Source organism: Marmota marmota, unplaced genomic scaffold, assembly GCF_001458135.2.
Source record: "Marmota marmota marmota unplaced genomic scaffold, marMar, whole genome shotgun sequence".
NCBI classification, from domain to species: Eukaryota; Metazoa; Chordata; class Mammalia; order Rodentia; family Sciuridae; genus Marmota; species Marmota marmota.
Window position 1 is genome coordinate 9,230,814 of NW_026000205.1, and position 13,432 is coordinate 9,244,245.

General features: G+C 49.9%; 1 protein-coding gene across 2 annotated transcripts in view; it reads right to left on the reverse strand.

Annotated features, from left to right (window-relative positions):
- Positions 1 to 1,602: 1,602 nt before the first annotated feature.
- Positions 1,603 to 13,432, reverse strand: part of Spint2 (serine peptidase inhibitor, Kunitz type 2) — a 28,089-nt gene continuing 16,259 nt past the window's right edge. Inside the window, exons 2-7 of one of the 2 annotated variants that reach the window (XM_015496904.2) lie at positions 9,391 to 9,561; positions 6,215 to 6,274; positions 4,941 to 4,994; positions 3,836 to 3,997; positions 3,513 to 3,551; positions 1,603 to 2,172 (exon numbers count right to left, since the gene is read on the reverse strand). In XM_015496904.2, the coding sequence (XP_015352390.1) occupies positions 2,006 to 2,172; positions 3,513 to 3,551; positions 3,836 to 3,997; positions 4,941 to 4,994; positions 6,215 to 6,274; positions 9,391 to 9,561 (653 nt within the window). In that variant the 3' untranslated portion in view covers positions 1,603 to 2,005. Of the gene's footprint in view, positions 2,173 to 2,201; positions 2,677 to 3,512; positions 3,552 to 3,835; positions 3,998 to 4,940; positions 4,995 to 6,214; positions 6,275 to 9,390; positions 9,562 to 13,432 lie in introns of those variants that run through there. The other variant, XM_048790945.1, reaches the window with a different exon arrangement.

The following is a 13,432-nucleotide window of genomic DNA, read 5'->3' on the forward strand; positions in this document are numbered from 1 at the left end:
GGAACACAGACCTAGTTGATTTTGGGGGGACAGTACTGGGGATTGAACTCTCAGAGTGCTTTATCTCTGAGCCACATCCCCTGTACTTTATATTTTTTACTGAGACAAGGTCTTACTAAGTTGCTCAGGGCCTCACTAAATTGCTGAGGTTGGCCTTGAATTTGCATCTTCTCCCTGGGATTGTTGGGATTACAAACGTGGACCACCATAGCCTGGCTTGGTTGATATTTTAAGAGCCCATCCTATCTCTCAGTGATGCCAGCAGCCTGGGATGACAGAGAGTATGAAATGTTCACTGAATGCTGTAGCTATTGGCCACCTTGGGCAGCCTTTGCAACAAAAAAGCACCATTATCAGCCAGGAAATGGTGCAGAAAGTTGAAAGCATGACAGTTATGCTCCAAGTGTCCTGAGGGCATGTGGGAGTCCCCTGAGCAACCTGCAACAGCAGCCCTGTGACCAGGCCAGTGCCCACCATGGCCAGACCCCCTGGTATCCTGTGAGAAGCAGCAGCCAGGGCAGCCTGAGGGAGGATCCCCTGCTGGCCAGGGAGACCTGCTTCTGTGTGCTCAGGTGGCTCTTCCAACAACACAGGGAGCTGGAGAACCCCTGGCCAAATCTCTTCCCATACCCAGCTCTCCAGGAGCTCTGGGCTCTCCACGTGCTGGGGATGCCGCAAGCAGGTCTCACTGCTCACCAGCTCGGAGCCAACTGGCATGGATGCCTGGATGGGCAGCTAAGGCTGCCAGGCCCAGTGGGGAGAAGGCCGGAGTCCACCAGCAACATCCACCGTGGCAAAGGGGCCAGGAAGGAGCCCATGAGGTGTCTGCCCAACTTGCTTTTGGAATTGGTTTTAAGGCTTTAAGGGATTTCTAGGAAGGGCCAAGGGAAGGACGCCAAGTCCTTTTGTTGCAAGAGTCCAGAGCAACATCTCAAAGTGTCATGCCGCACTGTGCACCCAGGAATGAGGGCCAGGCGCCCATCCCCATGCGGGGGGGCGGGGGCACAGAATGCCCGCCTGACCTTGAGGACTACCTTGTTTGGAAAGAGAAGAGAAGAAGGGGGCTTCCAGTCCAGAAGGGAAAGTCACAGGGAGGCAGCAGGACTGAGCCTGGCTGGAGACCCAACTCAGCAGAGCAGGACTCTGTTCTGTGTCAACACAGGGGCATGTGGGAGCCTAGAAAGAAGAGTTCCAGAAGGAAAAGCTGCTCCCTCCCCTCCTATAGGAGAGACTGCAGAACTGAGGAGACAAACTTAGACACCAAGTAACTCTGGTTCTTGTTATGTTGCCAAGGCTGGCCTTGACTTCATGATCCTCCCGCCTTGGACTCCAGAGCCACTGGGATTACAGGGGTGCACTGATGTGCCTGGGGTCAGTATCAGAATTGTCCACAGATGGTAAGGCTGAAGGTTGTCTGATGAAACTTCACAGGCACTTAGTAATGTAAAATTTATTTCACGCTGTGGGTTATATTCAAAAAGATCTGAAAGATGATACTTAAAGGGTCAGTATCTGGAATGGGATATCTCACATCGAGTCTTAATATAATTTTGGTGGAGTATAAATTTGTAGATCAATTAAGATATAAAGCACATGCTCAAATTCACTTTAAAAGGGAAGACCCTTTTTTATTAAACTTACATGTTTTGTTTTCTTCCTTTCAGAATCCTAATTTCTTAAAAAAAAAAACACCCTTTTGTTTCTACTTAAAAACAACAACAACAACAACAACCATGAATCAAACAAACCAAGGAAACTATTAAAACATTGCTTTCGTGGTGGGCAAGGAGGCAGTGGAGTTCAACATGAGCATAGAAAACTACACCTGGGGCACAGAAAGAAGTCACCACCGTGGGATGCGGTGGGGTGGAGAAGCAGCGCTTCAGCGTCCAAGCAACAGACAGACCGAAGCCCTAATGATCTCACAGATATAATCAATCACTCTAGTTTTAAAAAAAGCACACATTCTCCCATCCTTTCCCCCGTTCTCCTGGCGACAAGGCCTTCACAGAACATATGTGTTCTTCACCAGCTGCTCCTTGTCATCTGACGAGCTCCAGACAGTGCGGAGAGCACGCTCCTGCTTCTTGCGTGCTATCCGGATCAGGCAGACCACAGAGGCTCCCAGGAGGAGGATCAGGACCATCACAAACAGACCTGCCAGGACCACCGCTGGGGACAAGATAGGAGACCAGTGAGGCAAGGAGGCAGAGAGGAAGCAGGCGGCTCCCCAGGGACACATGATAGCCTTGAGTGAGCAGGACAAGGAACAGAACTTCTCACAACCCAGAAGGGCTTGCAGAATTGGAACTAGGGAGACAGCCTGCAGGGAGGTCAACCAAGGAGAGCCCCTGAAAAAAGGAGGTGCCGTGCCATGTGCACACGGTGGCTCTTTGTGCTCCTCCTTTTTGAAAAACACCACTTCTACTCCAAATCCCCAGCCACCAGTTGGGGCAAACTGTATGGGATCCTCAGGCAACAGATGCACACCAGGGGTGCAAAACTCTTACCTGTAGTGTGTAACATAAAACCCCAAAGGTTCCAAGTCCACACATACTCCTGGCCAGCAGAGAAAAATGTGACCCTGCAGGTGCCCAAAAAGTCTGCTGGTGGAGTGACGCCAGGATGGAGCTAAGGGTACATCTGGAGCAGGCGCTGGAAGGGACCCAGGTGCTCCTAATTGCTGGGTAGATGTAACAATGGATCGATTGTTCATCCCACTGCTTAGTGAGGATGCTTTCTTTCTGGGCAGGGCTCTGTCTAAGGTGTGTGACTTCCTGTGCGGCCACTTGACTTCCCCTCCTCCACTGGCTAAAGAACTTCAGACTCTGGCTTTGGAGCATTCCCGTCCACCTCAACCCCCCGACCAACTCTTAAGGCCTGGGCAGCTTCCCACCCCCACACCCGGGAAACCAGGTTCCAGTTTCTAGAACCAGGCAGACTTGCAGGCCAGGTCTTGGCTCCTTGGCTGGTAAACAGGTCAAGAAAGAGGCCAAACCAGTGTGGCAAGTCATCTGCGCCAAGATTCACAACTCGGGCTCAGAAACAAAAGTGAGAGGATGCTGAGCCTCCACGAAAGGCCAGACTGCTGGGGGACAGTGGAACTGGCCTGTCACTCATGCAGCTCTCCTCTCTGGAAACCCTGACCAACTGTTTATACCCTACAACAGTAGAGCTCTCTTCAACCCTCAGGTCAGCCTCAGGTGGCAGAGCCCCCAGGCCTCGTGGTGGAGACTTGTCCTACCCCACCCCCCCCGGCTGCCTGGGCAGGGATGGCCTCTGGAATTATTGACTCACACCAGCCTATCTGTGTACAAAGTGCGCTGGGACGAATGGCCACCACATGTTCCAGTCTCATGTAAAGACAAGAGCTTTCCACCAAAAAGATGTTTAGAGTGAAAAGATAACGTGGGCAAGACAACACGAGCCTAAAGAAACTGCAGCTGAGCAGATGGAGCTCAGCGGAGGAAGGAAGGCTGTAGGCAGCTGGAGGACAGCAAGAGGTCACTAACCTTTTGTCGCAAGGGGCAGAACAGGGTACATCTCCTTTCCTGGAAGAGAACACACAACTCTTGAGAGGTCAGCTCACAGCCCTTCCCAGCTCATGGAGTGGCCACCAACCCAGGCTGCCCCTCAGGCTCCTCTCAGCCTTGGGGTCCTCGCAGGGAGCTTTTTCTGAGGGACTTCTAACTGTGGGGCTGAGGCCTTGCCATCTGGTGGGATCCAAAGAACAGCCTTCCCACAGCTCTCTTCTGAGGGAAGGAGAAAGGGACTCGAGTCCTTGGGGAGGGCCAACCACCTAACTCTGTCTTGGACTTGGGTCAGGCGGACGCACCAAAGCAGCGCTGCATGCAGGCCTCCTTGGAGAGATAGCTGTTCTTATTGCCCCGGCACCCTCCGTAGATGAAGTTGTCACAGGAGTTCTTCTCAGCATCATAGTACCAGCGTAGGAAGGCTGCCCGGCAGGGCCCTGTGACGGCCTTGGCAGCGCAGTATTCTGTAGGCAAGAGCAGGAGCGTCACAGCAGCACCAGTCAGCAGGACCCCAGAGAAGGGGAAGAGCTAGAAGGTGCCTCAGCAGACCAGGTGGAGAAATTCCGGTGGAGAGCTCTCTCAGAGTAAAGGACCTGGGTGAGTTACAGACAGGGCCACTCTCCCAGCTGCCGCTCTGCCCTACATCCTCACATAGCTTCTTCACAGCCAAGACTGGGTTCCCGTACAGATGACACTACGGGAAAGGTGCCAGGGACTGTTCCCAGCACCTTCCGAATACTGACTCAGATTCCACCAGATCTGTCCTGGACCCTCACTGCATACCTAGGAACTGTGAGGTGGAGCTGCAGCAACTCACCCACAGTCCCACAGCAGGTGGGAGGCAGAGCAGAAGGTAAATTCTAGAACTCCACTCCACTCCCTTTCCAGTAAATCTTCTCCCCTGGCACATCCTTTCAATGCTAGCGTGGAGCACTTGCTGAGGACTGTCACCTCCCATCCTAGTCCACAATGCCACTGCCCAGAAAGGCCAAAAAAGCTCTGTTCTACTTTCTTTCTTTCTTTTTTTTTTTCTTTTGGTACTGGAGATTGAACTCAGGGGGACTCAACCACTGGGCTACATCCCCAGCCCTGTTTTGTATTTTTAGAGACAGGGTCTCACTGAGTTGCTAAGCACCTCGCTGTTGTTTAGGCTGGCTCTGAACTCGCAATCCTCTTGCCTCAGCCTCCCGAGCCTGAGATTACAGGTGTGCGTCACTGCGCCCAGTTGCAATTCTTTTACTTTTCTTTCTTTCTTTTTTTTTTGCAGTGCTAGGGGTGGAACCCAGGGCCTCATGCAGGCTAGGCAAGTTCTCTACCACTGGACCCCATCCCTGGCCCTCCCTCAGTAGATGATTTAATTGCCCCTTAGCAAGAAATCATGCATAATTTTTCTTTAGAAAGTTATACCTTCATAGTTGAAAACATCATCAGAGAGGTCATCAGAATCCTGCCTTCTGGGAACTGAAACACAAACATCTTTGTCAGGGAAGCTGGGATGGACACAAGACACATGTCCTAGTGGGGACTAAGTCTATAAGGGCCCACTAAGAGAGCAGAGACATAAGTGTCACCTTTAAGAAAGGGTGTGGACCACAGCACCTCCTAGTCAAAGCACAGGACAGTGTCAATGAACAATCCCACCACCTAGAGATCACTATGGAAACTGACCCAGACACCATTTCCGGTGCCATCAGGACAGTGTTGTTCCTACTTTCTGATGCAACTAGAAATTTCATTCTCCTGGGGAAATTTTTCTGAAACAGGATGGAAACCTAAGTTACCATGGCGGGACCAGGTTCTGGATGAGCTTGAGAGGCCAGCCAAGGGAGTGAACAGTGCATCCAGGCAGAGAAGTGCCGGAACAGGTACAGGACTCCTGGCCTAGCACAACCGGAAAGCGACTCTAGCTAACCCTGGCATGCTGCAAGCCAGGCGACCTCTCACAGCCACCTAACTAAAACATTCTCATGTGGCACAAGTGTGGCACTTGTGTGAGTCAGAGGCAAGGTCCAGACTACAATTAGTGTGTGGGCACCCCGGGATTTCTTCCTTGAACGGATGGGGCACAGTCCCTCCCTCCATGCATGGCAGGTCTCTCTGCCCCGCCCCCAGCCCACTGCCTGGGGATTGGCCCCTGAGGTGCCTTTGCTAGTGCAGGTACCACTCACCCAGGCTCCTGCTGCAGAGTCCTTAAGTATAAAGGAGGAGTGGGGCGGCTGCTGTGAGCACTACAAAGCAAGCTAACGCCAAGCTCGAGATCAGGACTGCAGCAGGCCAAGAGGCGGGCGGGCGGCAAAGGATGGAGCCCGGCAAAGGATGGAGCCCGGGAGACAGCAACACAACAGAGAGCAGAGGAGGGAGAACAGGCGAGAAAGCTGGGGTGGGGGAGGAGACAGCATAGCGGGGCGAGGCCCACAGGCAGGGACCTGAGCCTCCTCTGGGCAGCCAGGAAGCACCACAGAACCCTGAACCCTTAACCCTCCTGTGCGCAGGACAGGATAGCTCCCCAGTGGCAGAATGTCGCAGCCCAAAGCCGGCTGCCCTGGCAGAGCCATGTTTACCGATTCTGAGCCAACAGGACCAGGAGGTGGAAGCCCTCTACAACTCCGAAATTACAATGTCCTTTCTCAATTGCCATCCAGGTGGCCCTCATTCCCTTCGGGGTCCTTTTAAGAACTTACCACTTGGGACAGAAGAAGCTCCTCCATTCCTACTGGAGTCCAGATCATAAATGGAATTTTCTGCAAGGGAACAAATAAACAATGCAGAAGACAGTGCACCTCCCCACTGTGTGGGAAGAAAGGCCAGCAGGTGTGGGTGGTCCTGGTGCCCTCAGGTGCTCCTATCTCTTCTTTTTTGGTTCTGGGGATGGAATCAAGGGCTCTTGACCACTGAATCACATCACCAGCTCTTTTTATCTTTTGAGACAAGGTATCGCGAAGTTGCTGAGGCTGACTTTGAACTCCCGATCCTCCTGCCTCAGCCTCTGGAGGTGCTAGGGTTATAGGCGTGTGCCTGGCTCATTTCTTCTGTGGATGGTGTGTTCAGTCGCATGATTGATTTTGACATGAAGAACCCAGGCTGGCTCTGAGAATTCAACTTTAAGGAAGTCAAAGCAAAGACATGCTGAGTGACTTTAAAAAGCAGAGAGGCCAGACAGAGAGCCCAGCCTGGGCAACTTAGGGAGACCTTGTTTCAAAAAAAAAAAAAAAAAAAAAATTAAAAGGTTAAGAGGCCTACAACGGTGTAAACTTAAAGCAGTGCTAGGTGTGTGGCACACTCCTGTAATTCCAGCTACTCAAAAGGCTAAGGCTGGGCTGGAGCTGGGGCTCAGCAGAGGAGCACTTGCCTAGCATGTGTGAGGCACTAGGTTTGATCCTCAGCACCACATAAAAATAAATATATTTTGTCTACCTACAGTTAAAAAATATTTTAAAAAAGGCTAAGGCTGAAGGATCACAAGTTCAAGGCCAACAGAGGCAAGTTGGCAAGACCCTGTCTCAAGAAAAAATAAAGAAAAGGGTGAGGACATGGCTCAGTGGTATACGCTTAACTGTGCAAGGCCCTTGGTTCAAACCCTAATACTGCCTAAAAAAGAAAATAAGGTTCAAATGGCCAGTTTTATGTGAAGTACCTTTTATTCCCACCACCCCCCACACAAGTTAAGGGGGTGGGTGAAGAGGCTGGCTGGTCTGGGAGTGACCTTGGAGAGGATCAGGGCTGGCCTACCTATCCGGATGCCGCTGGACAATTACCTCACAAAACAGCTCCCCTGTTCTGCCTCTCTCCCCACCAAGCAACCTCCCAGCAATCTGGCTGAGAGGCTTGTCTGCGTGGACTCAAGCGTGGGCAGAGGGACATGAGTGTTGTCCCCTAGGCGTTCTAGTTCTCATTATAAATTAATAAACATTCTTATCTGGCTCCCCAGAGCTTGCCTACCTAGGAGAGCGGACACGCTGGCAAGAACTCCCAGGACTGTGGCTCTGGCAGTTTCCAGCTCTTCTCAGGCTGCTGTGAGAGAACCCGAGAGTCACAGCTGGTGCCACACATGAACTTTCTAGGTCCCTGCAGCTGGTGCCAGGCCCTGGCCCAGCTCCAAGAAGTCAGCAAACCTGCCTTCTCCCAGCAAAACACAACCCTTGCCCCAAGTAGCAACGTTTCTTCTTACATCCATTGGTCCCCTGTGTGTCCCCAACACCTCAATCCTCCTCCTGAGAAGATGGGGAGAGCACAGCGGTAAATTTCCCCACATGGCATCATTGCTGATGATGGAAAAATAAATGACATTTCCCTCAGTTGCCATCTTGGGAAGTTCCAGTTACCCCCAGAGATGAGGGACTGATCTGTCTGATCTCAGCTCACACTCTGCCTCCTCAGCTCTCCAGACTATTGCTGAGAGAAAGGCAAACTGCCCCTCAAGGGGTGCACTGCTGGGTTGTGTGCTCCTGCACTGCTTTAGACCTGAGGTCACAGCCAAGGCCACTTTTGTCCTCTCTTTACAAACTTAAATAAGCTTATCTGATCTCTGAATGCATAGCTCAAAGCAAAGAGGGATTATAGCCAGTGGGTGACAAACAGAAAGCTGTGAGCACCAGACAAGGACAGGCAGGACAGGCTCAGGGGCTGACAGTAGGTGCTGAGAAGACAACACAGGGTCCACACTGAAGAGTCCCAGCCTCAAAGCCAAGTCAGCTGCATGAGCCTGGCTTGGTGGCACACACCTGTAATCCCAGAGGCTTGGGAGGCTGAGGCAGGAGGATCAAGAGTTCAAAGCCAGCCTCAGCAACAGTGAGGTCCTAAGCAGCTCAGTGAGACACTGTCACTAAATAAAATACAAAATAGGTCTGGGGATGTGGCTCAGTGGTTGAGTGCCCCTGAGTTCAATCCTCCTTCCACATACAACTAAAAAAAAAAAAACCTGCATGAAGTCATATACTAACATTAAGATAGTACTTATAAGACTGTCTGGCCAGGGCTGGGGCTGTGGCTCAGAGGTAGAACACTTACCTAGCATGCATGAGGCACTGGGTTTGATCCTCAGCACCACATAAAAATAAAATAAAGATATTGTATCCACAAAAAAAAAAAAAAAAGACTGGCCAGTCACGGTGGCCCATGTCTGTAAACCCAGCAGCTTGGGAGGTTGAGACAGGAAGATCACGACTTCAAAGCCAGTGTCAGCAAAAGCAAGGCGCTAAGGAACTCAGTGAAACCCTGTCTCTAAATACAATACAAAACGGGGCTGGGGGTGTGGCTCAGTGGTTGAGTGCCAAATTCCATGCCTAGTACCCCCCACCCCCCAAAAAAAGAGTGTCTGGAAAGCCCCATCTGCGGGCTCTGGAACACCTGGGAAGGATCAGGTCCCAGGATGCCAACACCTCCCTGCCATTAGCTCTCAAGGAGTCCTGCCAGGCTGCGGGTGGCCAGGGCCTGCTGGCAGTATGTTAGGTTTTTATTTAACTATTAGGCTGTCAGGATCAACATTATCTTGATCCCATGACCCACATTCCAGTGTTAACTCATAATTTGGCTGTATGAACTTTTGTGTCATTTGTCCAAGAGCTAAAAATAACCCAAAGGCCCAGGGAACGGAGGGCAGCCTGTGAGCAAGTTGAAAGTTCCATCCTCTAGGACTGTGCAGGCGGGCACCTTCAATCAGAAGAGGTCTGTTCTCCCTTTCAGGAAGAGGAGGTGAGACCTGTGAACAACTGTGAGGCTGCAGCACCCTGAGCTAGTTTGTTCTGCTTTTTAAATCTCTGGAAGGTTCTGCAGTGAAGCAGCAGCATACAGCAGAGAGTGTCCACATCCAATAAACTATTTTTAAACAGTAAAATTTCCCATACTACCAAGGTCTCACCTGTAACACCAGCACATTTCTCAAGACACTCCTCCTTGCTCTGGTAATTGTTGTCATTACCTTCACAGCCACCATACACGAATGGCTGGCAAGACCCTTCAGTGACATTGTACCACCATCTGGGGATGGAGGCCCGGCATCGCCCCACCACCTTCGCAACTCGGCAAAAGTCTGAAACACAAAGCAGAACCCCGCTGCTGTGACAGGGCAATATGGCTTCAAAGGACATGCACATTCCTGTAGGAGGAGGCCCACGATCTTCCTATCTCCAAGAGCACCAGAGCCTTAAGATCCAGCCAGTCCTTCTGTGAGCTGTTTCTAAAGCCTGAGCTGCCTTCAGGCCTGCTTGGCGAGTCCTTCCTTGTACAGGAAGAACCATGTCATCCAGAAGGAGCCATCTACCCACCCGGCTGTGGTTCAGCTGTGTACTGCTTCTGCCCCTGGCCCCCCTTATCAAGACATACACAACCAATATAAAAAATGACCTGCAAAGGCAAACACAGATTCCAGGACCCTTGTGGATGCTGTGCCACCTAACCAGGCCAAGGGAAGCTTAGCCCTGAGAGATCAGAGCTGGCGAAGTGAGGCTAGGAAGGAGATGTGCTGCTGGTGAGTACAGCACCCCCAGGGGCACCTTCCCTAACTTTTTCTGTCCTCTCCCAAACCAGACAGGCCACTCAAATCACAAAAGCCTTAGAAACAACCTTCCTAACTCTAGTTCTCTCATTGGCAATGTAGGCCACACCACCATTGTTTCCATTTGAGCACAAGGAGATAGACCCGGGTTTCAAGGAGTCCCAAAATCTGGCCCTGCTCTAATCAAAGGGAAATAAAAAACAATGTTATAAAACTCCAACCAGATTATTTGCATATAAAAGGCTAGAGGTTGGCCTCTCAGAAAGGGAGAAAAAAACTAGCCTAGAAGAATCACCTTTCTCTGGATGACTCCCAGGAAAGGAAACCACCAAAAATAACTTGATCATTGGATTCCACACCTCCCTGCACTCCAGTCCCCACTAATACTGATCTGCATAGGGTCCGCACAAGGGTGCTTGATAACCAGGTCTCCATGCAAGCATCCAGGGTGGCAAACACAGACTCCAGGACCCTTGTGGATGCTGTGCCACCTAACCAGGCCAAGGTGGGTCATTTTACCCCTCTCTAGTTGTTTCCACGTTTGCCTGGCTTATTTCACCAACTGGCTTATTTAACCTCTGAAAGCATACAGGACTGCTGTGTCTCTAAAATACTCCCTGATAGGCATGAAACCAGATGTTTCTCGAAATACCAATCTCTCCGTGAAGAAGGCTGCTACTGTGCAAAAAGCACACTCCCTTCCCCAGGAGCTCCCACACAAGCCAGGAAGTCCCAGGTAACTAATTTGCAGAAAAGGCATGTTCCCAAGCAGGAAGTTATCGTCTAAAAGCAACCATCCATTAAATCTGTCAAAACGCTCCTTATCTGGACGTTTCATGGAATGAAATCACACAGTATGTCCAGAAAAGGCAAACTGACTGGGACAGGAAGTGGACTAGTGATTCTCTGGTGCTGGGGGTGGACTGGGCAGTGACTGCAAATGGACACAGGGATCTTTGGGGGATGATGGAAATATTCTAAAATTGGACTGTGGTGATAGCTGCATGAATCTGTAAAATGTAAAAATCTTTGGAATGTATACTTAAATGAGTGACTTTATGGTATGTAAATTAAAAACAAAAACAGGGGACCCGGTGCAGTGGCGTGCCTCTGTAGCCTCAGCTATTTGGGAGGCAGAAGCCAAAGATTTTGAGGCCAGCATGGGCAACATAACAGGACCCAGTCAACCAGAACCAGAACCATCTGGTTTCTACCTGCAGCAGGTATTTTCGACGATGTGCCCAAAGGTCACTCAACAGAGGATTAACAAGGCCCAGGGGAAGCAGCCCAACTCACACCCGTCAAACCCCAGAGGCAACACCGGATTCTGCTACGGTCCCAAACTGAAAACATCACCTATGCAGGGAGCGGCCAGTAGCAGCCACAGCCTACCAAAGGCCCTGCCACACTGAGCACCCTGGCAATCACTCTGCTTTATGTCAGTCACACTTTCTAATAAAAAAAACTTGAGGGAGGAATTGTTTGCCTTAAATGGATGAATCCCATAGAACATGAATTAAATCTCTAAGCAAAGACCAAAGTCCAGAGGGAGGGGCCGATAAAGCTCAAGGCAACCAGGAGGGAACCACCAGACACCACAAGACCATGGCATAATGGTAGAATTGGTGGCTTTAAATAAGCAAGGGTGGCGGCTACATGCTAGGTGCTGGGAAACAAAAGCCTAGAGTATATAAAGAGGAAAAACAGGGGCTGGTGCTGTGGCTCAGTGGTGGAGCGCTTGCCTTGCACATGTGAGGCACTGTGTCAATGAACAATTATAAAAATAAAAAAAAAAAGGGGAGGGGGTGACAAAAAAGATCTACCTAAGGATGAGTGAATTGCACTGCCCAGAATGTAGCCCTCATGTTATAGGTTCAGATCTGCAGGTGTACCACGGGCCACGGGCATGCTGACAGAGCTAACAAGGCACAGGGGTGATACAGGAAACCTAGACACTAAGTAACACGTCCAAGAAGAAAACCCACCGTGGAGCACACCAGATGTTTGTGTTTGCCAGCACACCACCTGGGAAACCAGGCTGACATGCAGCAGGTCACTGGGAGCCACCTGCAGTCGGAATAATGACGTTAGCTGAATAATTCTAGTGCTGTTCTCGCCAAGGGGATCGAGCAATGGAACAGAGGCTCCCCCAGCATCAGGGTCTGCCTCAGAGACACCTCTTACCTCAGGGCTACCCAGCACCCCGCGGGACTGCAAAACGTTCTTTGGATGCGCTAGCACCTGCTCAATCTGTTCTAAAGTGCTGCACACCAACTTCCCAGATCCAAAAAGCAGCCTTGTTTTCAGGTTTGCTTGGGCGAGGAGGAGAGAAGAAAGGACTTCCCTGATGTCCCAGAGGAAGACAGAAACATCTGTATTAAGAGAAAACTCAAGAGGGCTGGGGCTGTAGCTTAGTGGTAGAGTGCATGCCCAGCATTTGTGAGGCCCTGGCTTCAAGCTCCCATTTAGGGAAAGACTCCTTTCTGTGAGTATGAAAGGAAGTGTCTCAAAATGAGGAGTCTCTTTTTACTTTTTAATATATTTTTTAGTTGTAGATGGACACAATGTATTTATTTACTTGTTTATTTGTTATGTGGTGCTGAGGATCGAACCCAGTGCACACATGCTAGGCAAGCACTCTACCACTGAGCCACAACCCCTGCCCCTCCTGCCTCAGCCTCCCAAATAGCTAGGGCCATAGGAGAGTACCCCTATGCCTGGCTACTAAATTGCTTTTAAACTTGCGTGGCATAAACCTTTATTCTGTAGGCTTGAGAGAAATGAGGTCATGGAAAGCAATTTTGTTTTAGTCTGTGTATTTGCTTAAAAGGAGGCAGTGTTCCGTCATAAAACACATACAGTCTTCACTTCACCACAAATAACACCAATGAACTTTTTCTTTCATTGCTCTCCAAAAAGCTTTTATAAAAGCCAGAAATATTTTGGTATTTATGATGATTTCTATGATTTGTCATCTTTCTTAAATTTTTTTTTAAATTAAAGTACCGTGGCAAATTCAGATTAAAAAATGAGCAGGCATATAGATGCACCCATCATCCCAGGAACTCAGAAGGCTGGCGGGGGGGGGGGGGAATCAAAAGTTTGAGGTGTGCCTCAGCAACTTAGTAAGGTTGTCTTCAAAATCAAATGCAAAAAGGGTCAAGGATGTAGCTCAGTGGTAGAATGCCCCCAGGTTCAATCTCCAATACTGGAGGAAAAAGGAAAAGAACTGAAATGAAGAGCATTACTTACTTTTTTTTTTTTTTTTTTAAATTTTTTTTTTTTGGAGTAGAGAATTTTTTTAATATTTTTATTTTTTTAAGTTTTTTTGGGAGGACACAATCATCTTTGTTTGTATTATGGTTGCTGAGGATCTGAACCCGGGCCGCATGCATGCCAGGCCGAG